Genomic DNA, 22,396 nt, shown 5'->3' on the forward strand with positions numbered 1-22,396 from the left:
GCAAAAATGATAAATCAGCCAACAAACAGCAAAAAGTATTTCATTATTCATATTTAAATGTACAACACAGAATCTTTGTCTCCTCTTTATTTCATAGCTACCTAAAAAAAAAAAATATTCAGAATTATTCAGAAATCAAAACTTTTTATTGTGCTGCAGTTCGTTCAGATGTCATCTCCTGAAAAGTCCGACTGCAGGCCCCTCCTGTCCTGTCCTGTCCTGTCCTGTCCTGTCCTGTCAGACCCACTCCGTCTTCCCCGGCAGCGTCTGCGAGTCGTCGTCCTCCTCCTCCTCCGTCCGTCCCGTGTACATGTCCGCCAGCCTGCTGAAGGACGGCCCCCACTGCGACAGCCCGCGGAAACTCTGCTCCGAGTCCGAGTCCGAGCAGAGGGAACTGAGAGTGTTGGCTTCCGAACCGGCGCCCTCATGGTCGAAGACCAGCAGGCAGTCGAAAGGGGGCGCTGTGGGGTCGCTGTCAGCGGCGCGCAGGTTCTGCCGAAACAAATAATGAAACATTTGCCTCAAATTATCGGTCAAAAAAAGGATATCAGGTAGAATTCTCACTGTTTCCTCACATCGTCCAAGAATTGTCCGATTTCTTCGTTGGCTTGGATTTGCAGGCGGTAACTTGGTCGACTCTGAATGGTTGGAAGGACGTCGGTGCTGAAGACTTCGGGACGGTTGTCGAGCCCTCTGTGCAGCTGACTCAGGTCATAGTCCTAGCGACCAATGTAAGAAGAACATGTTTGTCCAAGCAGAAAATGCTCTGTAAAAACCTTTGTGATGTCACAAAGGGAACTAATTGTCACCTTTCAAGGTCATGACCTCCAACACCAGGAAGCTGTCCCAACCTCTGAGCCACATTGTTTTTGACCTTTTCCAAACAGAAGGTCAAGCGGCCAAAACTGAAAATTTTAGTTGCACAAAAAAAGGGCTAAAAATGTTGTTTGGCTGGGCATCCCTACAATTTTTGGATGACAAACTCCTGGAAATGGGCATCGTGTGACCTTTAAAGTATTTGGTGAATCATATCAGCGTAATGATGGAGGTTGAAAACCTGATCCTCTTCTCCTCCTCCCTCCTCGTTATAGCAGAAGATATTGTCTCTGGGCATTTCCTCCAGCAGCGCAGCTTCCTTCACGGGCCTCTGCCTCCTCCTCAGCAACAAAAGCAACAGCAAAAGCAGCACTGTGGGCAGACAGAGGAGACGGCGCAATAGAAGAGACGGGGAAAAAAAAAAAACCTAAGTCAACCGTGACATTGTGAGAGAAAAGCCACGTACCCAACAGAAGAAGGATGCCTCCCAGTACTGAGGTGGCCAGGGACGGGACGTCCAGTTGGGGGTCGGAACGTGGCATGAAGCAGGTGGACACGGTGCCCTGGCACTGGCACACTTCCACCATCAGCGTGCTCTCCTGGTAGAGCATGCCGGCGTCGAAGATACGCATCAGCACGTGATAGTCGGCAGGTGGCAGCTCCCGCCTGGGGGCCAGAGCTGCAGCACTGCCTTCACACAGGAGGAGTGGGAGAGGGGTGACGACAGAGATGCCCAACATACACATATACTTGCTTGTCTTTATTTTTTACGCAACGCGTGTGAGAAAAATATTTGCCGGGGTGAGCAGCTCCATAGCCATTTTATATAGAAGCAAACGTCGGCGTTGTTTGCAATATACTTTCTTACCACAAGATGCTGCTAAGTTGCACGCGGCCAGCCTTTAAAATTAATTGTTATTGTAAATTCAATTATATTTAGTTTTCTTGTAAAGCCATCACCCTCCTGTATCAATACTATATATAGATATATTGATATATATGTAAATATATATATACCTACATATATACACATATATACACTGTTCATTAACACTCTCACCTGTGGAATTGGTGCTAATAGTCCAGTTGGTCTTGTGCTCTCCCAGGAGTTCCACTGTAAAAGGTTCTGCATGACCCGGTCCGTCAAGGTCCACTATGTCAAGCCAGGCAGGAACAGGCTCTCTGTTGCACAGAGTGATCCTCCTCTGCTTGATCAGAGGAAGATGATCGTTCACATCTGATAAACCCACAACCAGGGTGCCAGTTGCTGTGGCTGGGACGGTGTCTGTCGGGAGGTAAGGGCCAGAAGCAGGAGGGAGTTACAGCTCTGGATGCTCCAAAGGAGAAAGGGTAACGTAAGACTAAGTTGACATAAAGCTTACCGTTGTCATAGGCCAGAACTAACACTGTGTATTTGTCGTCTCGGACGTAGCTCGACTCTCTGTCCATGCTGCTTTGAACCTTGACCGATCCCGCGGCTTTGTCAACGCTCAACCACCTCATTGTGTCGTTGTGAAGCTTGTATCTGAGGCCAGAGAAGCACCTTGGTTGAAGCTAAAGCAGCGTGTCGTGGACGTACTAGAGCTGCCTGTGTGTCGTTATTTATCTCGACCTGACGCTCTGCTTCCTGGCTGCGTCCGGGTCCTCGGCCTTCAGGTTAGCGACAGACCTCCCGATTTTGGTGTCTTCTGAGATGCTCGCGGTGATCAGCGCCGGCCTGAAGACCGGGGGCTCGTTGACATCCAGCACGTCCACGGTGACGGTGGCCGTGGAGGTGGACACGGGGCCAGAGAACGGCTCCTCGTTGGTCACCGCCACCAGGAGGGTGTAGACGGATCCGGCCTCAAAATCCAGCTCCTTGGAGACGGTGCGGAGAGCAAGGGTGACGTTGGTGGGGTAACGTAACCTGACACTGAACTGGTGTTGGATGTGTTTCCCACCTTGGCTGTTCTGAGGATGCCTTCCATTTTACTGGAGCCGGTGCTGATGCTGAACTGCCCCCCCTCGTTACCCCTGAGCAGGGAGAATTTGGCGTTGGCGTTCGGAGATCCCAACTCGTCCTTGTCTGTCACAGTCATCCTGAGGATCTCCACCCCAGCTACGTTCTCTGGGACTGATGTGGACATCTTGGAGGAATAAAGATGATGATGAGGAGGAGGAGGAAGAAGAAGAAATGCACCATTTAGCATTTTACTTGTTTTAAGTCTTTTATATTTAAATGATATTATATTTGTTTATTTGTACTATTTGTGTATTCCATTGAACTGCATCTTTGCTCTCGTTGTTGTGGTCACCTGGAAGAATCTGGATCAAATCTGGACAAAGACTAAGTAGGCGAAGCCGTGGGAATATTGTTCTCACCGAAGCGACGGCAAAAAATGGAGCGTTGTCGTTGCTGTCGGTGACGCTGATGACGGCGGTGCTGGTGGCCGTCAGACCGCTGCCCTCCATGTCTGCGGCCTCGATGGTCAGCTTGTACTCGGGCTGGATCTGAGACAGGGAGCGAGCCGTCGGCTATGGGGAGTAACGGGTGAGCAGAGGGAGTTGAGGTGACGCTCACCTCTCGGTCCAGACCGAGCGCCTTAACGCTGAGCGTCCCGCTCACTGGGTTAATGGCAAACAGGTCGATTCCGGACTCGTTGGGCCTCTGAGTCAATATCCTGTACCTCACGATGGCGTTGTTGGTCTGCGGGTCGTCTTTGTCCACCGCCACCACCTTTATGATTTGGTCTCCTGTGGAGGGGAAGGAGGCGTCAGCAGCGGAGCCACCACCGGCTTGAAAGTTTTTCACAGACGCACTTCTCACCGATGGTGGCGCTCTCGCTCACGCCCCCGTAGAAGGGGTTCTGGGTGAAAGCTGGGGCGTTGTCGTTCTGGTCTATGACGTTGATGATGAGCTCCATGGGCTCCTCGGCTTTGCTGTCCCCCATCAGCGCATGGGCCCACAGCTGTAACACACAAGCCCCCATGTGTACGGGTGCAGTATACCACACATTAAATAGGAAATTGTCACGCAAACGATCATGACTGTGCTCATTTTCTTCTCTCGGCATACCCTGTATGTGGCTATCTTCTCCCTGTCCAGGGGCTGGGTCACGTACAGGGCTCCGGATCGACGGTGGACGGTGAAGAGACCCTCGGGGGGCTGATCGGCACCTGGACCGCTGATCTTGTAGGTTATCGCCATCTTTTCCCCGTTGCTTGACTTGAGCTGGACAAGAGTGACACAAGTACATGTGTCCAGGTTGCAAGTGGTTGCATAGTGATTTATACCGATACCAGTATTGGATATGGGTACCGATACCGGGGTTAATCTACTCGTATTCGTAAAATGCGTGCCGATACCATGACACCGATACCAGTATTGGGTTTGGGTACCGATACCATGGTTACTCTACTCATATTCGTAAAAATGCGTGCCGATACCATGACACCAATAAGAATATTTGGTTTGGGTACCGATACCGGGGTTTCTCGACTCGTACTCGTAAAATGCGTGCTGATACCTTGACACCGATACCAGTTGTACACGTATGTATATGACAGTTTTATTAAATTTGTCACAAGTCACAAGTGAATCTTGTGACAGTCGCCCATGCTGTAGAAAAACGTGCTGAGGGATGTTGTTCAAATAACAGAACATCTGTGGGGAAAAAAAAATCTAAGTAATTCTGTAATGTGTAATAGCCTTATTGAGTACTCGGTATTGGTGAGTACTGAAATGCAAGTACTCATACTCTGTAAAATTATTCTGTAAAAAAAAAAGTGGTATGGCTGCATCCCCATTTGATATAAATAGAAACTGTGATTGACACGAGAGGATTCAACTGATCTGACTTACTCACCTTAATAATGAATTTTGGATACGGACCTCTGTCATTTTCCGGGAAGCTGATGGCCGGAATTACCCATTCCCTTTTCACCCGTTTCAAACTGCCAGACGCGAGTTCAGTGGAGGAGGACTTTCCCTGTTCAAACAAAGAAAAAAAAAAAAAAAAAAAAAAACAGGATTTCAGATAATGAGATCAGATATCAAGTTGCCTCCTCGATGATCAGTCTCGTTACCTGCTCACTGATCTCCTGGTATTTGTGTCTCTGTGTTTCATTACTGGTGCAGCTTGGATAGATTTCTGCTCCACTCAGGAGGACAAAACACTGTGAGGGAAAAATGGCAGGTCGTTCAATTGCAGAGGTGGTTTTGAAATACTCATTCTTATATGTGATATGAGCAGTGTTGGACAGATCGGTGCCCTGGGCGGAAAATTCTTACTGGATTCTTATGTTAAAAAAAAAACAATCCAAAAGCTATTTCAACAATGTAAAATGTAATTAATGTCAGACAGAAGCCATTTGGAAATTTCAATGTGACTATAATGAAACAAAAATATAAATACGGCAGTATTCAACACTCACCTGCACTTGGTACAGAAATATCAGCAGTCCTAAAGTCTTGTAGTTCGTCATTTTTCCTTGGCGGAGAGAAAAGTAAAGATCTTTACTCCACCATCCCTGAGCCAGACGGGATCTCCTGCTTTATTGTCAGTGAAGTTTGCCAAGATAATGACCTTCCCAGACCCCGTTTCCTTGATCTGGGCGTTCTCACCTTCATGTAGTTAATGGGTCTTCCTCCAGATTTAGTCCTCTTCCTCCGAGTCTTCTTCTTGCCTTTGAGTAAAGCAGTGGAGTGCTCCCTCTGCCTGACGCCCAAACGTGCAGACTAGGGTTGATTTTATCAGCCCAACGGAGGGTTAAGACAAATAAGCAGAGTTGACCTGAGTATTCGTCAGGTGCATGTTTGTGATTTCCACTCTCACCTTTTAGCTGCCGCCTTCAGTGGCGCAGTGTTTACATAACAGGCGCGGATCAGATGAGCTCTCATGGCGCTCAGCAACAGATTCGTTGGTGTTTGTTTTGAAAACTCTCCTACTTAGCCCGAGTTGATGTCAGAGACAGTTTGTCACCTGTTTAGTTCATCTTATCAGATCCAGATCTCATTTCCAATTCATGGCTGAGTACGGGTTTGAAGTACTTAATGGCAACAAATACACAACGGCAGTAAAATAACTGTGTTTGTGTAAAATAAGAATTAAACTGAGGTTTATGAAACAGCATTACATTTCATTTCTGAAACAATATGTGAGGGAATGAGGCAAAATACAGAGCAGGTTGGAAAAGACAACAAAAAAATAACGCAACTTAATTTTTTAATTTGAATTGAACAAAGCACAAGAGGAACAACATCATTAATTTCTTCCACTGAGTGGTCAATTTAAATACACACAACAATCTCAGGATATTGGGACTAGTTTTTGAGTCTGATATGAAGTGTGTGATGAAGCTCCAGTGTTGAAACAGTCCTTCCAGTGACAACGCGTTGATAAAAAAAATTATCTATGTAACACGGTGTGTATTTGTCCCATGTTTCACCAACACTGACAGTGTGACAGTGGGTTCAGGGATAATTTGTTTCCGTCCCTTTAAGATAAAAAAAAAAAAACAACCCAAAAACAACCCAACAACGTCCTTCTAGCTGCGTTGATGTTTCGCCAGGTCGGAGTTGAGATACACCACAGTGGCCGTGATGTCATCCCTGTACATCCGAGCCAGGTCGTCTGGCAGCGCCAGCATGGCGGCCAGCCTCTCCTGGCACAGCTCTCCGTAGTCGCCGGTGCCGAGAGCGTGTCGGACGAGGTGCGTGGCCGCGTTTGTGTCGAAGGTGGACGAGACGCGGGCCTGGCGCTTCAGCAAGAGTTCGTGCAGCCGACCCAGTTTCAGCTTCCGCTCGGACACGGAGATTGGCGCCTGGTTGTAAAAAAAAAAAAAAAAAAATGATCAGAAGTGGACGGGGAAACAACTGAGACATCTGAGTGACTATAAGTTCCGGGTTTTTTTATTTGAACGAAGTCATTCAACCCTTCTACGTGTACACTAGTATTATAGTTAGAACAACAACAAAACAAACAAAAGAATCAGTATTAGTACCACTGCCACCAATTACACACAGTACATATATTTAATAAACATATAAATACATATATCAATCAAGGAAGTCCTGCTGTTTAAACGGCCCGTCTCAAATTAGGAATACTGATGTATTATTGCGCGCCTTTTCTACTTGTTGGGGTGCAAACACAGTCTCGTATCAGTACTGGAAAGCCATTCGAAGAGAGACAAAACTCTGTTCAATCAAAAGAGCAAAATTTGGGAAGATGAGATGGCTGACTTGCAGAGCAGCGTGCAGTAAGTAACAATTTTCTATCTTTCAAACGGCTTATGACGGACGGCCCGTTATCCCGATGACAGCTGCGCACTGTTCAGAAGTCACGTTGCTTCTTTAACATTTTATTTACAGTTGTTTATTTACGTGCGCCGCACTGACGTCATATCCGGGTCTTAATGTCCGTAAATTAGAGTAAAATACAGACTTGACTTATCCCGTGCGAATAAGGTCAGACGATCAGTGCTCACACAGGCGTACTGACTGCGACACTCTCGTACCTTTTGTTGGATCCCGCTCAGGTGCTCTCCGACCAGCCTCACAGCATCTTCGTTCCCCAGTTCGTCCCACAGGCCGTCGGTGCCGAGGATCAGGAAGCGGTCCTGAGGCCTCAGCTTGTGATAGGTTATCTCCGGCGTCGCGTCCAAATACGGCGGCGTCAGGTAGTTGGGTGGGGTGTACTGGTACATGTGCAAAGAGTCCTGGTCGGCCCCCGACTCCAGGCTGGACAAGATGCTCTGCTGCAGCTCCAGGCTCCACTTGAACGTCACATCACCGAACCCACGCAGGGGCATCAGAATCTAGGAGGACGAATCTTGTTTAGAACGGAACTGGGTCACATGACCTGCTGCTTTTAACTCCACCGGACTCTCACCCCAAGCAGCCTGTCGTCCATGATCACCGTGTCCCTCTCGGAGGCTGGGTGCTGGGCCTTGATCCTCTCCACCTCAGCCTGGTTCTCTGCGTTGTGGTCGTCGGACAGCGACAAAGCGCTCCAGGATCCGTCCTCGCCCTGCACGCCCAGAACCACCCGGCTGTCACCGGCGTTGGCCACGTGGATCCCATCCGTGCCAACGTGAGCCACGCAGGCTGTGCAACCGGCAAAGGCGACCTGGGCAGGTAGTTATAACCCGGTGTCGTCAGCGTGCGACATTAAGCAGTAGCTGAAATGAGGGTGGGGTTCCTCCTGTTACCTGGACGGCTGTGCTTTTCATCAGGTCATTGGGAAACGGCACTTGAGCCTCTAAGGAGATGTCGGCATCCAGCCGCTTGAATGCGTAGTGCAGAGCATCCGCAGGGCTGAAACAAAATAGAAAGAAAACACGTCAACGCACAAGGGACGTAGCGATTACCGGTAAAATAATAATCACCGTGATCATTTGGGTCACAATAACCCTGATGTGAGATTTTCACACGGTGACATCTCCCGCAACTCCTACCTCATGCCCTGGTCGTGTTCCTCAGTGTCGAGCAGCTCCTGCCAGAAGACTCGCAGGTGATCGATGTAGAGCGAGGCCGAGTCGCGGTAGTTGAAGTCGGTGTGGTGCTTGTGCCACTGCAGGATGGGCGGGACGGCCCTGCCGTGCTCCATGCAGTCCTCCAGCTCCTCCAGGCCGCGCCTCGGCATCATCGCCACGGCCGCGTAGTAGAGCAGCCGCTCGCTGACGGCCTGCGCGCACGCCCAGCCGCCGTGGCCGTCGAACACCCCGAACAGCATCCCCTTCGACTGGACCAAAACATAAAGGCGGAGGGAAATTTACTAACAGGGGTTTAAAGTGAGGCGATGGATTTGCGGACAGCACGGCAAAGCAGGAATACCTGGAGGCAGGTGGCTGCACTGCGGCGGTCCTCATTGGGGGTGTTGGCCGCCAGCTGATTGGTGTCAAACTTCTTCACAACGCTGAGGCCCCTGCCGTCAAACTCAGGCACACTCACAGTCTGGGGAACGAGACGGACAGCAAGTGAGAAAACGTCCACCTTCATTCAACGCTTACTCCAAACCCCACAGTCTTGGAAAATGTCCCATGTTGCACATTTTTACCAGAGCTACATTTTTCAAATACCTGCTCGTTTGACCGCAGAATGCTGTTAACTTGCATTTGGTTGAGCTGGAAGACCAGATCCTGGTGGGTGGACAGACGTCTTCCACTCTGAAGGCTCCTTCGTGACGTCTGAGCTCTGCGAAAAAGCTGCTCGGATCTGGAGGCAGCCCAGGATGAGTGGTGAAGCCGGTGGGACTGTTGAGGCTGGGGAAACAGGAAGTTGCTGCCGTGAATATACATTTGGGTGCGAAATAAAAGTGTAACTGATCCTTCAGATGTATCGAGATAAATAGAACGCTGAAAACAGACCTGCACTGGGGCTGTAAAGGCAAGTGTCAGGTTGTAGCTGGCAGCTCTCTGAAGGATGCTGGCGTACACACGTCCAGTCATATTACTGTGTCGTTGTTGGAGGGAGCCGCCGCTTGCTGAATGTGATGCTAGTAGGTAGTGTCGAAGGAACTTCAGCACAAGTGCTGTGAAAACCCCTGGCTATGTCTGCGTCTTAAAAAAAAAAATAATAATAATAAAAAAAAAATAACAGGCACCCACAGGCTTTACGATCGATGGTTGTCAACGCAACACAATATCGGCTTGTCAGTGTCGATGAAAAACTTCCGTGCCGATTGTCGAGGGCGGTGAGTTGACATTTCCACGCGTTTACAGTAAAGTTAACTGTTAGCTTGCTAGCCCCGGCTACTTTACATAAGCAGTGACGCGTTTACCGTTGGCGACCAATGTCCGACATAACTTACACTTCGTGATAGACGCGAGTGAATCGATGACATGTCAGGTTGTTTAAGTCGTCAAATAAGGAGAATACGTACAAACCCTCGATTGAATCAATATCGATCATTTCAATCTGAGTGGAATGACGGCGCATGACGTCAGACGTTCGCGTCCGACGCGCTATTTCCTGTCACAAATGGTTGTTTTGTTTTGTTGGTTTTTTTTTGTTTTTTTTAAGAATATTTAAAATATCCAGTGTTGAGTTGTTTATTTATTTATTTCATTTTTTTTTCTTTAATTTGTTGATTTATCAGTTTTAGCCACATTTTTGTTAACCTGAGATATAGGGATATGTTTAAGTTACTTTAAACGACACACTTTGTGGGTAGGGAACATTTTTTTGTGACACTGGATGAAACCATTTGAGCACTTCTGTTGCGAAAGCAGAAATTTCACCAGTATTTTCTTCTGCCCGAGAGACGTGCCTGCCTAAAACTGTGTTAGAACCTGAAGTCGGAGCTCCTCCTGACACTACTTTGGCAACCTCCTGGCAATCCCTCCTTCTCCCACCAGGGGACGTCTCTGGCTACGTCACAAATGTACTCTCGCGTAGGATACACTCAAATATATATATATTTTTAAATTACATTTTCTTCGTATTTCATTTTCTGAAAAATCAGAAACGTCACGGTCCTATATTATATATTTGCATATATAAGTGTATTATTTATGTATTTTTGTTGAGGTGCTGCTCCTAACTTTAGCTTCAAGGTCATCTAGCTGTTTAGCTAAACCTAAAATACTGTTTTACTCGAGGTGTTGTGCCTGTGAACCCCAACAGGTGTCTTGCCGATGCGCGACATTTGGCTAATGTGTGTATAAATTAAATCACTCCAATGGACAACAAATCGGTTTGCGGAGTGAGTCGCAATAGTAAGTGGTCCGTGTTCGTGAAGGTTGCATCTTAGCTTGCAGCTTGCGGGTTTTTATTGACACATTTCACCGTTCTGCTCACAGCCTTGAGGACGGATCTGAGTTTGCTGCTCGATTGTCTGAAGTTTCAGATGAGGCGTCCTGATATGCAGAAACAAGCTCTGCTTGCCATTCACTCCATCTGTGAAAACAGTGGTAGGGGATGACAGACATAAGGCATTTTCTCTATCACATTCTTTCACAAAAGCTTTTCTTACACATCTCAATCTGATTTAAAGTTTAAGTCGAAGTAAAAAAAAATAAAAAATAAAAAAAGTAAATAATTGTGTATTTCATTGTCATTTCAGAGGACGCTGTAGACATTCTGAAAGAAATGGGAGGCGTTGCTTTTGTGTTCAACCTCTCCAAACCCGGCGTTGTCCATTCAGACGTCAGAATGACGGCACTCTTCACTCTTGGAGCATTAGCTGAGGCTAACGGTAAGCTAATGTGTGGTCGCTTAAATCATGCACCCTTACAAATGGTCTGCTTTTGTGCTGACTGTAAGCCTTGACTTTTTGCTTACAGGAAATAATTGTGTGATTCAGCATTCATATATTTAGTTTACTCCACACTTGTTTTCAATGTTATACGATGGGGGTTGGGGGGTGCATTTTATCTATTTGACACGTAATTAACTTGTGTTCTTCGCTGCGGTAGTGTATTGCAAGGATTCTTTGTGCAGAAAGGAAACATTCGTTCAGCTGTTTGCACTGTTGACAAAAGACACTGCGCCGCTGACAGAGAAGAGAGTCTCCATCTATTTGCTGTCTGTGTTGGTCGCCAACAACAGTAAGATCAAGAAGACATGTTTACATTAAATCTGCAATTCCTGCCCATCTTTCATATTGTGTTTTTATTATATTGTATATTAAAATATATTTCATTCTCAAAGTCATTTATATATGTTGCAAAAAGTGATGTTTTTTTTTTGACAGACATCTGCATCTGTTGACAGGCTTTAGTAATTCTCATGTTCCTGTTTTAATACAGAGTCAGGACAGACATTGGCACAAATCTCTGGCTGTCTGGATGTTTTATTCGACCTTTTCAGGTACTTGACTGTCCATTTCGTTTTGTACAACCATGAGCAGCACATGGTTTATGTAGAGTTTTGTCAGTGTGTCAACTTGTGTTTTTTTTTTTTTTTTTTTTGCAGGACTTCTTTTCCCCTGTCCACAGAGGCTGCTATGGGGAAATCTAATACTACCCAGGTATACCAACTCTGGGCATCTGTGTCCAGTGCTCTCTGTGGATGCGTCAACAACCCTCAGAATGGTACTGCTGTCTTATATTGTTATTTATATTCGATGAAATGATCCCCTGGGGTAAAGTTGAAACCGTTTTCTCTCTTCTGTCTTCCAGAGGAGCTTCAGCGTGTTTGTGTCGCAGTCTTTCCCATGATTAAGATCTGGCTTCAGGACATCTCTATGCCACGCACTGAGATTTTCCAGCCCATTTGTTCCTTCTTGGCGATGACTGTTGCCAACAACAGTAGGTGGAACGGTATATTGGGTTGATGCAAGTCCCCGCCTGCCTGTTTGAGATGTGAAACACTTCAAGTGGTCGGCGGTCCAATTAATGGTTTCGCTGGATTGCCTCTGCAGCTTGTGTTCAGGAAAGTTTCTCTGCCTCGGGAGGCCTGGACACTCTCTGTCTTGCACTCGTTCATCTCGCCTCCGCAGCAGACACGAGTTTGTTGTCGTGCCAGCTTTGTGTCACCATTGCAAAAACTCTGTCGGCTTGCGTTGTGGATAATTGTGAGTAACACTCACATATCACACACACACATAAATCCAGCGAAACAAGGTTAAGTCTCCAACATGTTTGCCTTTAACCCCTCCACGTTCTGTTCTTAGCCTCTCTAGCTTCCGGTCTGGCTCAGTATGGCCTCGTTTCGCACCTCTTCTCTGTGCTGATGAGTCCACATCTGGAGCCCGAGGACAGGCTTTCTATTTTGCTAACGCTTAGTCACTGCACTGAGGCATCTGGTAAGTCTGGAACATTGTGTGGGCTTAGACCTACTTTTCTCCGTTGATGTTTGTCTTTTCAATTTTGCGCGCTTTGTCATCGCGCAGATTTTCCTCCTTCCCTTCGTCAAAGAAAATAAGTCATTTTCCCCCGCCTTTGTGCAGAGGCACACCAGACCCAGTTAGTGCAGAGTGGAGGCCTGCCTCTTATCATAACTCTGCTGACAGAGGACACAAGTGAGGAGGTTCGAAAGGCTGCTACGTTCATACTGCAGACCTGCAAACAGGCCAGTAAGTCAGAGCAATGCTGCCGTTGCAGCGACAACCAAATCAGTTTCATCCAAGATTGAAATTACGTTTAAAGAAAAGAAAAAAAAAAAAAAAAAGAACAGCAAACTACATTCTGTTGTCCTGTCTCCAAAGCCATGTCCCTAGGAGCACCCGGTCTGTCGGACGGTGAAAATACTGATTCCCTTGGAAACATCAACAGTTACATGAGCTCAGCCAGGGAGTTACTGCACCGCCTCCACCTGCTTGAGAAGAGACAGGTCAGGTCGTACATTCACAAGGTGACGGCATCGTAACAATGCAGCGCAGTCACCCACAGCATGCTTTTGTGCATGTTTAGGTAGACAAAGACAAGCAGAAGGACGCAGAACCATCCGCGTCGGTCGGTTTTCGGCGAGCTCGACCACGTCAAGGAGCGGAGGATGAGAACGACACTGGGCTGGGAACTGTTGAAGAAGCAGCGAAGGAGGAGGGAGCGAGGAGAGCGAAGGGCACGAGCCCGAGAGTAAATGAGAAGGAAGAGGACGCGGGCGATGTCACTTGTTTAACGTGCATGGGTACTGGTACGTTGCTGCCGCTAGAGGGAGCCAGAGTGCTTCAGCCACACAAGTCAGTGGATTTCCTCGTTGTTTATCACTCAGAAGTCGTTAAAGAGACTTAACGTGACAATAGTTGCCTGTGCCTGTGTCCCCTCATGTTCAGCCACTTCTTGGAGCCCCTGCCTCCCTTAAGTCCCAGTTTAAGGGAAATTAAATCTATGGGAAAATGTAAGCTTCTTTCCTTTTGTGTCTTTTACTTTTCAATTTTTGTGATCCCGACTTCTAATGAAACTGATGCGTGAGTGTCTGACACGTTCGGTGAGCAAAATTTTGTTGTGTTAAGGTTTTCGAGAAAAGACGAGCGAGGCAGAGAGGATTCTGGCAGAGCTGCGCTCAGTCCGGCGTGACCGCTGCGCTGGTAAACAATGACATGTATTTCTGCAGTAATTCAAAATAATTATTGAGAATTAGCCACGAAATAATACAGCAACAGCAGCAACAACAACCGCTTTTCCTGTTTACGCCGCACTTTCTCTTCAGGAGTCTTTTCTGTGTTTCCCTCAGGTTGCGTGTTGACCTTCGAGGAGGTGACCAGTCGCAATTTTGCGTCCCTCCAAAGCTCCAGCCAGTCCAGCTGTGACATGCATAGGGTTCTGCAGCAGGCCACGGAGCGCTTTCGGAAGCAGCGCCGTGACATTCTGCTCCGGGGGGGTCGGCGAGATCACGGCGCGCGGCGGACGCACTCGCGCTGCCAGCCGTCTCCAGCGACTGGGCCACAAAGTAGGAGAAGCTGTCGCAGTTCGACATCTTGAAGATTTTTAAATGCAGGCTGATGTTCATGTCGCGTCACCGTGTGTGAATCCAATCTGCTTTCAATGTAAAACTCAAGTTAATCTGGGGAAAAGTACACTCAGTACACTCAGTCCACTTTTGCAGTCACATCTCCTCGCATGTTTATTGTTGCTCATTAGTCAGGAGAAAAAAAAATATTACAACTCGGCAAATAAATATTTTTTAACACTCCGAAATTAATTCAGTCTGAGGCAGTAGCTGAGACTGGACTGCATTACAGTTTTACTGCTACTTCAAGCAGTTCTTGGAGTTCAGCAATCAATTTTCATGTTTGTTTTTTTTCCATGACTTCATGTCGTTTAACTTTTGTACTCAAGTCATGCCAGAAAAAGTTGTCTTGATTTTTTTTTATTTTTTTTTATTGCTCCTCCATCAAAGACATCTGCCTGACTCCAATCCAAAGTGGGCAAAACAAGAAAGCCTCACCAACGCGACCAAGAACGAAACACGGTAGGAATTAGAAGAAGCCTGCAGTGAAAAGAAAAAAAACTTCTCTAAAAGTTTTTCTCTAAAAAGAACTTTTGACAGCCAAATAATTGTACTTTTCCAAGTTTGCATGATAGTTTCAGACGTCTGCTTTCAAAACCCCCTCGACATTAAATGTCTTTGCAGGCTTCGGTTTGACTCCACTGCACAGAGGGACAAAAGCAGATGCCTCGGTCTCCAGTCGGGCGCCGGGTTTGTACAGCAGCGCGTGTTATTTCAGCGACGCCTGAACACCGACCACCGCCTCTGCCATCATCAGCATTATCACAACAATCTCGTCCTCAGATCCGAACCCGATTCCGCTGAAAATCTCTCGCCTCCTTCAAGGTGCGTCGGTGACGTCAAACGTATCGATTGTTGTTTATTTGTGTGCGAGCGTTGCCGTGTCCGTCCTCTAGTGGGCGCTGACCCTGGCAGAGCAGGAACGGGAGAGTTGCAGGAATGTTGTCGCGCTGCCAGCCGTGGTTTAGAGCAGTGCAGCTGTAGCGAAGCTGTTTCACACCCTGGGAACCACATTGTGTGCGTCGCATGCGAGCGAGGCCCGAGCCGTGAGCTTCGGCAGGGTGTGACTCCGCGCCGGGAGGAGATGAAACCTGCTCCAGTGTGACAGAGTCATTGTTTGGGACGCCCAATCAGAATGGACTATTATTAGTCAGCGTTAAATGTTTACGTAGTCTTTGCTTATTTTTCTTTCTTTTTTTTTTGCGACGTCTTTGCCGCGCACCCCCTCCTCGGCCACAGCGCCTGTTCACATGACCTCCGCCCCCCCCCCGAATCCGACTTTGCAAACAGACTCGGTGCCACTGTTGTTTGCTTCTGCGCCGTCATCCCCGAGATCGACTGTATCTTTAAAAAAAAAAAAAAAAAAAAGGTTCCCTGCCAAACGCATTTTCCATTGCTCACTTTGCACCAATCTACACCCGGAGTATTTATTTCTTCCACTCTGCGTTCCAACTATTCTGTTTCTGTGCAGGTCAGCTGTTTTCTCTCCTCCCGCTTCTGCCTTTCAAGGGAGTAGGTTGTTTTGGGGTTAGTTTTATTTAAAACTCGCTCTGTTCCGCTGCGTTAGTGAATGTCGGTGCCAAATATTTTGCAGCTGGCCCGGTCTTGACATTGCCATTTCGTTTTTCGACCGCTTTGTCCAGATTTGCTTTGTCCTTTTGCATTGACGACAGCGCGTTCGTGTCCATCCTATATTTGTGTTTAGCGCTCGAAGCTGAACCAGGCAAAGCCGGCCGACTGTCCGGTGAGAAGCAGGGCAGTTACAGTGAAGACGCTAAAGCTGACATATTGAGGAAGTCAAAGTGTTTAATTTAATAATAGAATGAGAAATTTAAACTAGAAGAGGAAGTAATAAGAGCACACTCAGTTCTTTAGCTGATGAGGCAACGACGGACACTTATCCCTCCTCCTTTGTCTAAGGAGAGTGATCACATGACATGCTGGGATTTTTTTTTTTTTTTTTAACACATTTGCAATGACGGACCACAAAACGGAAGTGAACAATGCATGTGAACGAAAACACATGCCGTGTGCATGAAACGCACGACACAACACCATGTTTTCAATCGACAGACACTTCGGGCGTTTCAGAACTTGCCATAGAAACATGAAGGCACCGACAGTTTGAAATGTGTTCTCTGTCTCCCGAGCAGCCAGTCGCAACACTTCAGAGAGGACGCGCCACTAATAGGAGCCGTGCCTAACGCAGCTCTCACTCTAATTATTATTTTTAGGGAAGGAAAAGAAAAGATTTGAGCCTTGAGGGGCCAGAGAGGCCGCAGCCGCTCCCGGAACATCATTTTGCAGTCGCACCCCTTTAAACCTGGATGCCATGATGCCAGGCAAAAAAAATAATTAAAAAAAATCCAGGCTGTTAATGGTAAGAACGTGCGCGTCGACTGTATTTGATTTTTCCATGTAAATGTCAAACTGGTCTTAAGTTAATGTTTTTTTGCCCTTTAGGAAGAAAAAAAGCCCAGGATGCTGAATGTTGGAAATCTTGCTAGTTAACAGGCTTCGTTGTTTTCTCAGTACGATAAGTTCAAAAGACAATTATTATTTAGTGTTGTTGTTGTAGTTGTTGTTGGCAAAGTTCATTTCTAAGCTTCTTCCCTCTCAAATGCAGTTATGAAATTGAATAAATTGCCTTTTTTTTTTGTCAGACATGGAACTACGTCTAGTCTACTTTCATTGTCTAATTGAGCAAATCCTTCAAAAAAAAAAAGAAAAAAAAGTTGTTTGGGTGAACTGTACTAAAGTTGAGTAATATCTATTTTGAAGCCTTTTTGCTATTGCAGCACCACGTCTTGGTGACTCACAGCTGTGTTGATACATGTTCATTTGTCAGATCTTATTGCAACAGGCGTCCGAGAGTTGCGTCAAAAAGCCGAGTCCAAACACTTCGCAAACCGTTTGTGTGAAATCGTGAATCATGAGAACTGTTTGAACGCAGTGCCAGGGTGGTTTGTCGTTCCACGAAGCTGCCAGATATGCAAAAAGTGTCCTTCCAACTAAAATTCTCTCAACGGCGGAAAACCATCCTGACAGTTTTGTCGTTCGTCTCGAGAGTGCGCGAGCAGTGGCCGTCAGCCTCAGTGCCTGAAGACAGGAAATTACTGAGGAGAGCCTGTGGTATGAGAGGAATCGCAAGCGTTGTTTATCCGTTCCTCTCGGAGAGCGTGGAGAGGCGTCTCGCCGGGCTTAATGTATCTCTGAGTCAGGATTGGCCCGGCTGGGATGGCGCTTTTAAAGAGCGCCTCTCCCACTCCGTGGGGACTCGTCGAGCACTTGTCGCAAAGACTCCGAGGCGTAGCCTCTTTAACCGTAGGTGGGGCCGGGCAGAGCCGAGCGCTTGGGACTTATGGGCCGTGTACGTTGCGTTGCATCAGACACGTCTTCCTGTCCCATTATAATACCCTTGGCCAAAGTCTTTTTCTCCCGCCCTCCTCCCCCCGCAGACAGCGGTGGCCTCTCATACCAAAGTCCCACCGACTTGCTGTGCGAGGATGTTGTGTTAGGAATGCTGCGAGGGCAAGGGGAGTGCGGTGGGAGAGGCATGCGAGGAGCCAGAGTTCTCATGGACAGAGACGGAGACGCACTGAAAACTTTTGACCCAGGCCCCTTGAAGAAGGGGGGGAAAAAAAAGGAAGAAAAAAAAAAAGCCCCCATCCCTCTCGCTCCCACGGGACTGTGAGAAGCGGCGCTCTCCCAGTTCCATGTCCACACGCTGCTACGAAAGAGGGTTAGGGCCACAAGAAGGGAAAAAAATATTACGGGAAGGAGATTTTTTTATTTAAGGTTTCATTTCGAGTTTTAAGTTGATATTTTGTGGGGGGGGACAGACAAAATTTCGTGAACAGTTAGAAAGTAGAAAGTTCATGAATAAAGACGACGCACATAAAGTGGACATTGGCGAGTCGACTGGACGGATGGTGGATTAACTCGAGTTACCCACAGTGATGAGGAAACTGCCGTAAACGGAAGTACTCCACTAGACTTGCGCGCAGAGCCTTTCCATTGTATTCTCCACTTTTTGACTTACTTCACGTTAATTGCAAGATTTCAATTTTATTTACGACATTTCGTCTTTTTACATTAACTCTATTCTCGAAATTTTGACTGTAATCTCAAAATGTCAACTTTATTTTCGAATTGGAAACTTGGAAGAAAAGAAAAAAACATCCATCTTCATTGTTTTCGCTTCTTGTGGCCCTAATGCAGTCTGGTGTAAAAAAGTCGACAGCGTCGGTTGCATTCAAGGAAGTGGAAAACTTTGGACCCCTTCACTTGCATCATCATCACCATTATCACTGTCACACCGGTGTAATATATTTTTATTGTTAAGAAGAAAACACGTCTTTGTTTCACAAATACAACAAGTTTTAAAGGCCAAAGCTTCGACACTTGTATTGTCGCACATACTGATGACTTGCAGTGCTGCGTCTGAGCTTGCATTGCTACTGCCCCTCACCTATTACACACAACTCTATTCACTTTAAAAAAAAATTTAAAAAAAAAGAAGAAGAAAGAAAAGAAAAAAGTAGATTTTTTTTATCCATTGGTCTTCTCGTAAAAAGTTTATTTCTAAAAAGCAGTGCTACATTTTTATTCAAAGCCCCGTCAAACAAAGTTAAATCTCTTCTGAGGTTTCATTTGCATTGAGATTTTGTCTCCCTTTGTCAAACAACACACCCGCTCCTCTACATAGATAAAGAAACATACTTACAGTTTTAAAGTTGTGGGAGTTCTTTGGGTGTCACATAGCATCATTTTTACTTCGAAGGCACTTTGGGTTTTTTTGTTTTTTGTTTTTTTGATTGCGATTTGTTGACATACGCAACGGCTGTGAAGGAGGTTTTCAACCGAGCAAAACAACATGTCCATTTGCTTCTCGCTGCGGATTCCGGTCGGCTCATTCGCACATCTCTGAGGTGCACGGTTCGTCTGGGAGCTTGACGTTGGCGGGCGTGAGGTCGACGATCAGGTCACTTCCTTTCAGAGCCAGGTCCTGAAGGAGTTCGCTGATTTCCTCTCCGCCGTCGCTCACCGCCTGCTCCAGGTTCCCTGCGGCCACTTCCATCGGCTTCTCCGGAGATTCCGACTCGTCCTCGGACGCCGGCAGGTTGGTTGTTGCCAAGGCCGCCGTGGCCTCCGCACCGTCCTGGCCCTCCTCCACGTCCGAGGTCTCGTCTGGAGCTGCGCCTGAGGCACTGGCCACGCTCGGAGGGAGTGAGCAAATCGCTGGTTCAACCAGAAGTTCCTGGTTGAGGATTTCGTTGTTCAGCTCGAGAACCACAGGCGTTGGCAGCTCGCAGATGGGCCCAGGCACTGGCTCAGGCACAGGCAGCTCGCAGATGGGCCCAGGCACTAGCTCAGGCACAGGCAGCTCGCAGATGGGCCCAGGCACTAGCTCAGGCACAGGCAGCTCGCAGATGGGCCCTGTGGGCATCTCCACTTCTGGGACTAGATTTGGGATAGAGTGTGGTTCCGGGACAGGCTCTTGGACTGGTTCTGGTTCAGGTTCTGGTGCAGGCTGTGTGTCAGGGACGGGTGTTTTCTCTGCAGGCTCAGTTTGTTCTGGAGCTGGAGTGTCGATCGCCACTGGCTCTGGCTCTGCAACCTTGGATGGTTCTGGTTCCTCTTTGATCTCAGAAGGCGTGTCCACCTTTGGTTCCTCTGCTCCCACAGCCGGTTCTGCTCCCGACTCCTCTGCAGGCTGTGCGGCCTCCGGCTCCGGCTGTGGCTCTGCTGCATCGGGAGCCTTTTCCTCCTGGCTCTCTGGAGCAGGTTGTTCACAAGGTAAAGTGGACTCTGGTTTTAGCTCGTTGCCAGCGTCTGCGCTGGGTTTCTCCGAGACCGCAGCCTCCTGAGCCAGCACTGGGCCCGGCTCGGCTGCCACCGGCTCGGCCGCAGCCTTCGGTTGAACAGGAGCCTTTTCAGTGTTGCTGAGTTTTCTTAATGTATTGCCCATGATCGATCTGCACAAATTACAACAAAAACATCTGAGATGATCTTTTCCACTGAAAAAAAAACAACTGGTCAAAGCAATTCAAACAAACGATTTAATGGGATTAGTCTGCAAACCTGCTGTTTTATATTATAAAATACACATAGAAATGAAATTGTAATAAATAAAAACCAACAACATAGAAATGACAAGGTGGGCAAAAGAGGCACAGCGGCACGCGTGTTAATGGTACACAGTGTTCCCTGATAGGAGCTTGCGGGACTCCTGGGACTCCATGTACAACATGCGCAAGTATAGATCCGAGCCGGTCTAGTGAGTTCTCAGTTTATAAGCCGCGGGTGAGAGTAGCTCATGCAAACTTAGTGTGGACAAGTTGAGACCCGCACTTTGACGCATCAAATAATCCCTCTTGATCGAGAGAGCGAGTTGGCTCTCTCTCACTCGTTTGTTTCCAAACAGCTGATTTGTGACTGCGGAGCTCTGTTGTTGAAACGCCTGCGCTTTAGAAGCGAAGCAAACATAAAGTTTGAATATCATTAATGCAGATATATCGACCGACCGTGTCCTGATTACAGACATTCTGGGGGTGGGGGGGGCAACACAAAACCCCAAACACGACACTAATTGCTTTCTGGTGGGAGCAAAAAAAAAAAAAAAAAAACGAACGAGGGGTGGGGGGGACTCGAGCCCGGCTTCAAAGAAAGTGACAGAAGAATAAGAAGTCAATTTTGGACCTTCGTGTGGCCGTAGCCTACCTGCGGGAGCTGCTTTTGCCCTTCTGTGACACGCTGGTTCGGACAGTCTCGTACTGCGGGGCGAAGTTCGCTCGTCCGCGCCGCGTCCCGCACCTTTTATTCGGCGCAGCAGAAACGCGCATGGGGGCGTATCCAACCTCGCACTCCTGCAAGACGCGAGTTGTGTACCGCTGCGCAACAACAATTTCGGTTCAAAGAGGTAAGAATACGAGTTTTAAGTGGGGGAATGTGTTTTAGCAAGCTCTTACTTAATCGCTGATTTTACTTATCGACAAATCACGTACCCTTTGTCACTTTTATTCGAAAAGTAGAAGATATTTAAAACAAAACCAAAAACCAAAACAAGCTTTATTTCAAAAAAAAGAAAGAAAGAAAGAAAAGAAAAGAAACAAAATTCACGTGTCTGTTTCAAGTATATTAACATACTTGCGTCATTGAAACCACTTGTTACTCCTTGTTTATTTATGTAAGAAATACATGCGCAACTTTTGGACTTTCATTTTCGAAATGAGCCATACAAAAAGCTGGTCAAATGTCCTAATAATTTCAAACTCTTTGTTCGGGCTGGTTTGAAGGGGTAAACTGTGACGCTGCCGTAACTTCACGTATTATTTGTCGATTTCTGACATTACACAGTGGATGTGCGGTTTGTTGTGTGTGTGTGTGTGTGTGTGTGTGTGTGTGTGTGTGTGTGTGTGTGTGTGTGTGTGTGTGTGTGTGTGTGTGTGTGACGTACGTGTCAGTTGGCGTGTTTTGTCTGATTTCCTGTGTTAGATCTAGGAGTTCAACACTAAGTGTGTGCATCTCCTCTGTTGTTCTCCGTCAAGCGTCAACGATCAGCAGCAGGAGGAGCCATATTCGGAGATGATCAATCAGAATGGAAGCAACATCTGGTGTCGCTGTGGTTCCATCATTGCTTTACTCCTGGTGATCCTGGCAGAGATCCTGGCTTCTCTGCTGCTGTCTAGTGAGGAGTTCCTCCACCCTGAGATGCCCCTCCTCATCGAACCTGGGATACGCTTCAAAGCCGGGCTCCACGTCTGTCAGCTCTCACCTGTGGTGTTCTTGTCCTTTGCCTGTCTCTCCATACTGTTTGCAACCTACGGCAGAGATGGCACTTTGTTCCACCTGAGCACGGCCTTGCAGGCTGCGTCGTGGCTCATCATCCTGATTGGCCTCGCTAGCTATATGTTTCTGAAGCTGTGGTACTGGAGCTGGGAGCACGTGGCGCCCTGGTTTTACGCCTACGCGGCCATTCAAGTTGAATTGGTTGTCACAATCTATCTGACCCAAGAGACAGCAAGGAAGATCTCGCCTGACCGGGAGATGCTCTTCTCCCCATAAAACTCTTGAATTGTGATTACAAGACCATTTATTTCCCTATAAAGGAAAAAAAAAACCCAGTGTTAAAAGAAAATATAAACATGTTGATTATCTCAGTATTTGTTGACTACTAAACCTTTTGTGTTCTTTTATTATTTT

General features: G+C 47.2%; 4 protein-coding genes across 7 annotated transcripts; 1 reads left to right on the forward strand and 3 right to left on the reverse strand.

Annotated features, from left to right (window-relative positions):
* Positions 1-33: 33 nt before the first annotated feature.
* On the reverse strand, positions 34-5,633 carry LOC142883861 (B-cadherin). Of its 3 annotated transcripts, XM_076019153.1 has the most exons (16): positions 5,420-5,631; positions 5,230-5,285; positions 4,882-4,971; positions 4,662-4,784; positions 3,872-4,027; positions 3,623-3,764; positions 3,377-3,549; positions 3,178-3,306; positions 2,757-2,942; positions 2,429-2,673; positions 2,199-2,341; positions 1,877-2,101; positions 1,283-1,507; positions 1,058-1,188; positions 576-719; positions 34-492 (listed from the first exon to the last, which is right to left on the reverse strand). In XM_076019153.1, the coding sequence occupies exons 2-16, from the start codon at positions 5,278-5,280 to the stop codon at positions 238-240; spliced, it is 2,418 nt and encodes an 805-aa protein (XP_075875268.1). In that variant the 5' UTR covers positions 5,281-5,285; positions 5,420-5,631; the 3' UTR covers positions 34-237. The 3 variants fall into 3 exon arrangements, 2 of the variants coding, with proteins under 2 accessions (XP_075875268.1, XP_075875269.1); XM_076019154.1 differs by lacking the exon at positions 4,882-4,971 and having other exon boundaries at positions 5,420-5,630; XR_012926090.1 differs by lacking the exon at positions 34-492 and having other exon boundaries at positions 580-719; positions 1,311-1,507; positions 5,420-5,633.
* Positions 5,634-5,979: 346 nt separating this feature from the next.
* Positions 5,980-9,750, reverse strand: pdp2 (putative pyruvate dehydrogenase phosphatase isoenzyme 2). 2 transcript variants are annotated; one of them, XM_076019159.1, is made up of 9 exons: positions 9,609-9,750; positions 9,166-9,357; positions 8,878-9,060; positions 8,633-8,752; positions 8,254-8,540; positions 8,008-8,113; positions 7,689-7,925; positions 7,315-7,614; positions 5,980-6,618 (listed from the first exon to the last, which is right to left on the reverse strand). In XM_076019159.1, exons 2-9 carry the CDS (start codon positions 9,244-9,246, stop codon positions 6,343-6,345), a joined length of 1,590 nt encoding a protein of 529 aa, XP_075875274.1. In that variant the 5' UTR covers positions 9,247-9,357; positions 9,609-9,750; the 3' UTR covers positions 5,980-6,342. The 2 variants fall into 2 exon arrangements, with proteins under 2 accessions (XP_075875274.1, XP_075875273.1); XM_076019158.1 differs by having other exon boundaries at positions 9,166-9,750.
* A 468-nt stretch (positions 9,751-10,218) lies between these two features.
* On the forward strand, positions 10,219-22,259 carry terb1 (telomere repeat binding bouquet formation protein 1). The gene is made up of 18 exons (XM_076019125.1): positions 10,219-10,515; positions 10,600-10,710; positions 10,863-10,994; positions 11,215-11,346; positions 11,548-11,608; positions 11,714-11,832; positions 11,920-12,048; positions 12,162-12,314; positions 12,414-12,545; positions 12,690-12,815; positions 12,948-13,072; positions 13,153-13,421; positions 13,515-13,612; positions 13,695-13,769; positions 13,892-14,131; positions 14,582-14,653; positions 14,816-15,016; positions 21,742-22,259. The coding sequence occupies exons 1-17, from the start codon at positions 10,479-10,481 to the stop codon at positions 14,917-14,919; spliced, it is 2,115 nt and encodes a 704-aa protein (XP_075875240.1). The 5' UTR covers positions 10,219-10,478; the 3' UTR covers positions 14,920-15,016; positions 21,742-22,259.
* LOC142883848 (uncharacterized) lies at positions 18,508-20,162 on the reverse strand. The gene has a single exon (XM_076019127.1). The coding sequence runs from the start codon at positions 20,160-20,162 to the stop codon at positions 19,104-19,106; it is 1,059 nt and encodes a 352-aa protein (XP_075875242.1). The 3' UTR covers positions 18,508-19,103.
* Positions 22,260-22,396: the final 137 nt, after the last annotated feature.

Source organism: Nelusetta ayraudi, unplaced genomic scaffold, assembly GCF_046127955.1.
Source record: "Nelusetta ayraudi isolate G7.1 ecotype Tasmania unplaced genomic scaffold, CSIRO-AGI_Nayr_v1 ptg000009l, whole genome shotgun sequence".
Classification (NCBI taxonomy): domain Eukaryota; kingdom Metazoa; phylum Chordata; class Actinopteri; order Tetraodontiformes; family Monacanthidae; genus Nelusetta; species Nelusetta ayraudi.

Coding starts and splice junctions, on each gene's coding strand:
- LOC142883861 (XM_076019153.1), bottom strand. CDS start 5,280: ATGACGAACTACAAGACTTTAGGACTGCTGATATTTCTGTACCAAGTG. Junction 3,765..3,871: donor AGAAGATAGCCACATACAGG/GTATGCCGAGAG, acceptor TGTGTGTTACAG/CTGTGGGCCCATGCGCTGAT. Junction 3,550..3,622: donor GAGCGAGAGCGCCACCATCG/GTGAGAAGTGCG, acceptor TCCCCTCCACAG/GAGACCAAATCATAAAGGTG.
- pdp2 (XM_076019159.1), bottom strand. CDS start 9,246: ATGACTGGACGTGTGTACGCCAGCATCCTTCAGAGAGCTGCCAGCTAC. Junction 8,541..8,632: donor GTGCAGCCACCTGCCTCCAG/GTATTCCTGCTT, acceptor GTTTTGGTCCAG/TCGAAGGGGATGCTGTTCGG. Junction 6,619..7,314: donor TGAGCGGGATCCAACAAAAG/GTACGAGAGTGT, acceptor TTTTACAACCAG/GCGCCAATCTCCGTGTCCGA.
- terb1 (XM_076019125.1), top strand. CDS start 10,479: ATGGACAACAAATCGGTTTGCGGAGTGAGTCGCAATA. Junction 12,049..12,161: donor GATGACTGTTGCCAACAACA/GTAGGTGGAACG, acceptor TTGCCTCTGCAG/CTTGTGTTCAGGAAAGTTTC. Junction 13,770..13,891: donor CCGGCGTGACCGCTGCGCTG/GTAAACAATGAC, acceptor CTTTCTCTTCAG/GAGTCTTTTCTGTGTTTCCC.
- LOC142883848 (XM_076019127.1), bottom strand. CDS start 20,162: ATGGGCAATACATTAAGAAAACTCAGCAACACTGAAAAGGCTCCTGTT.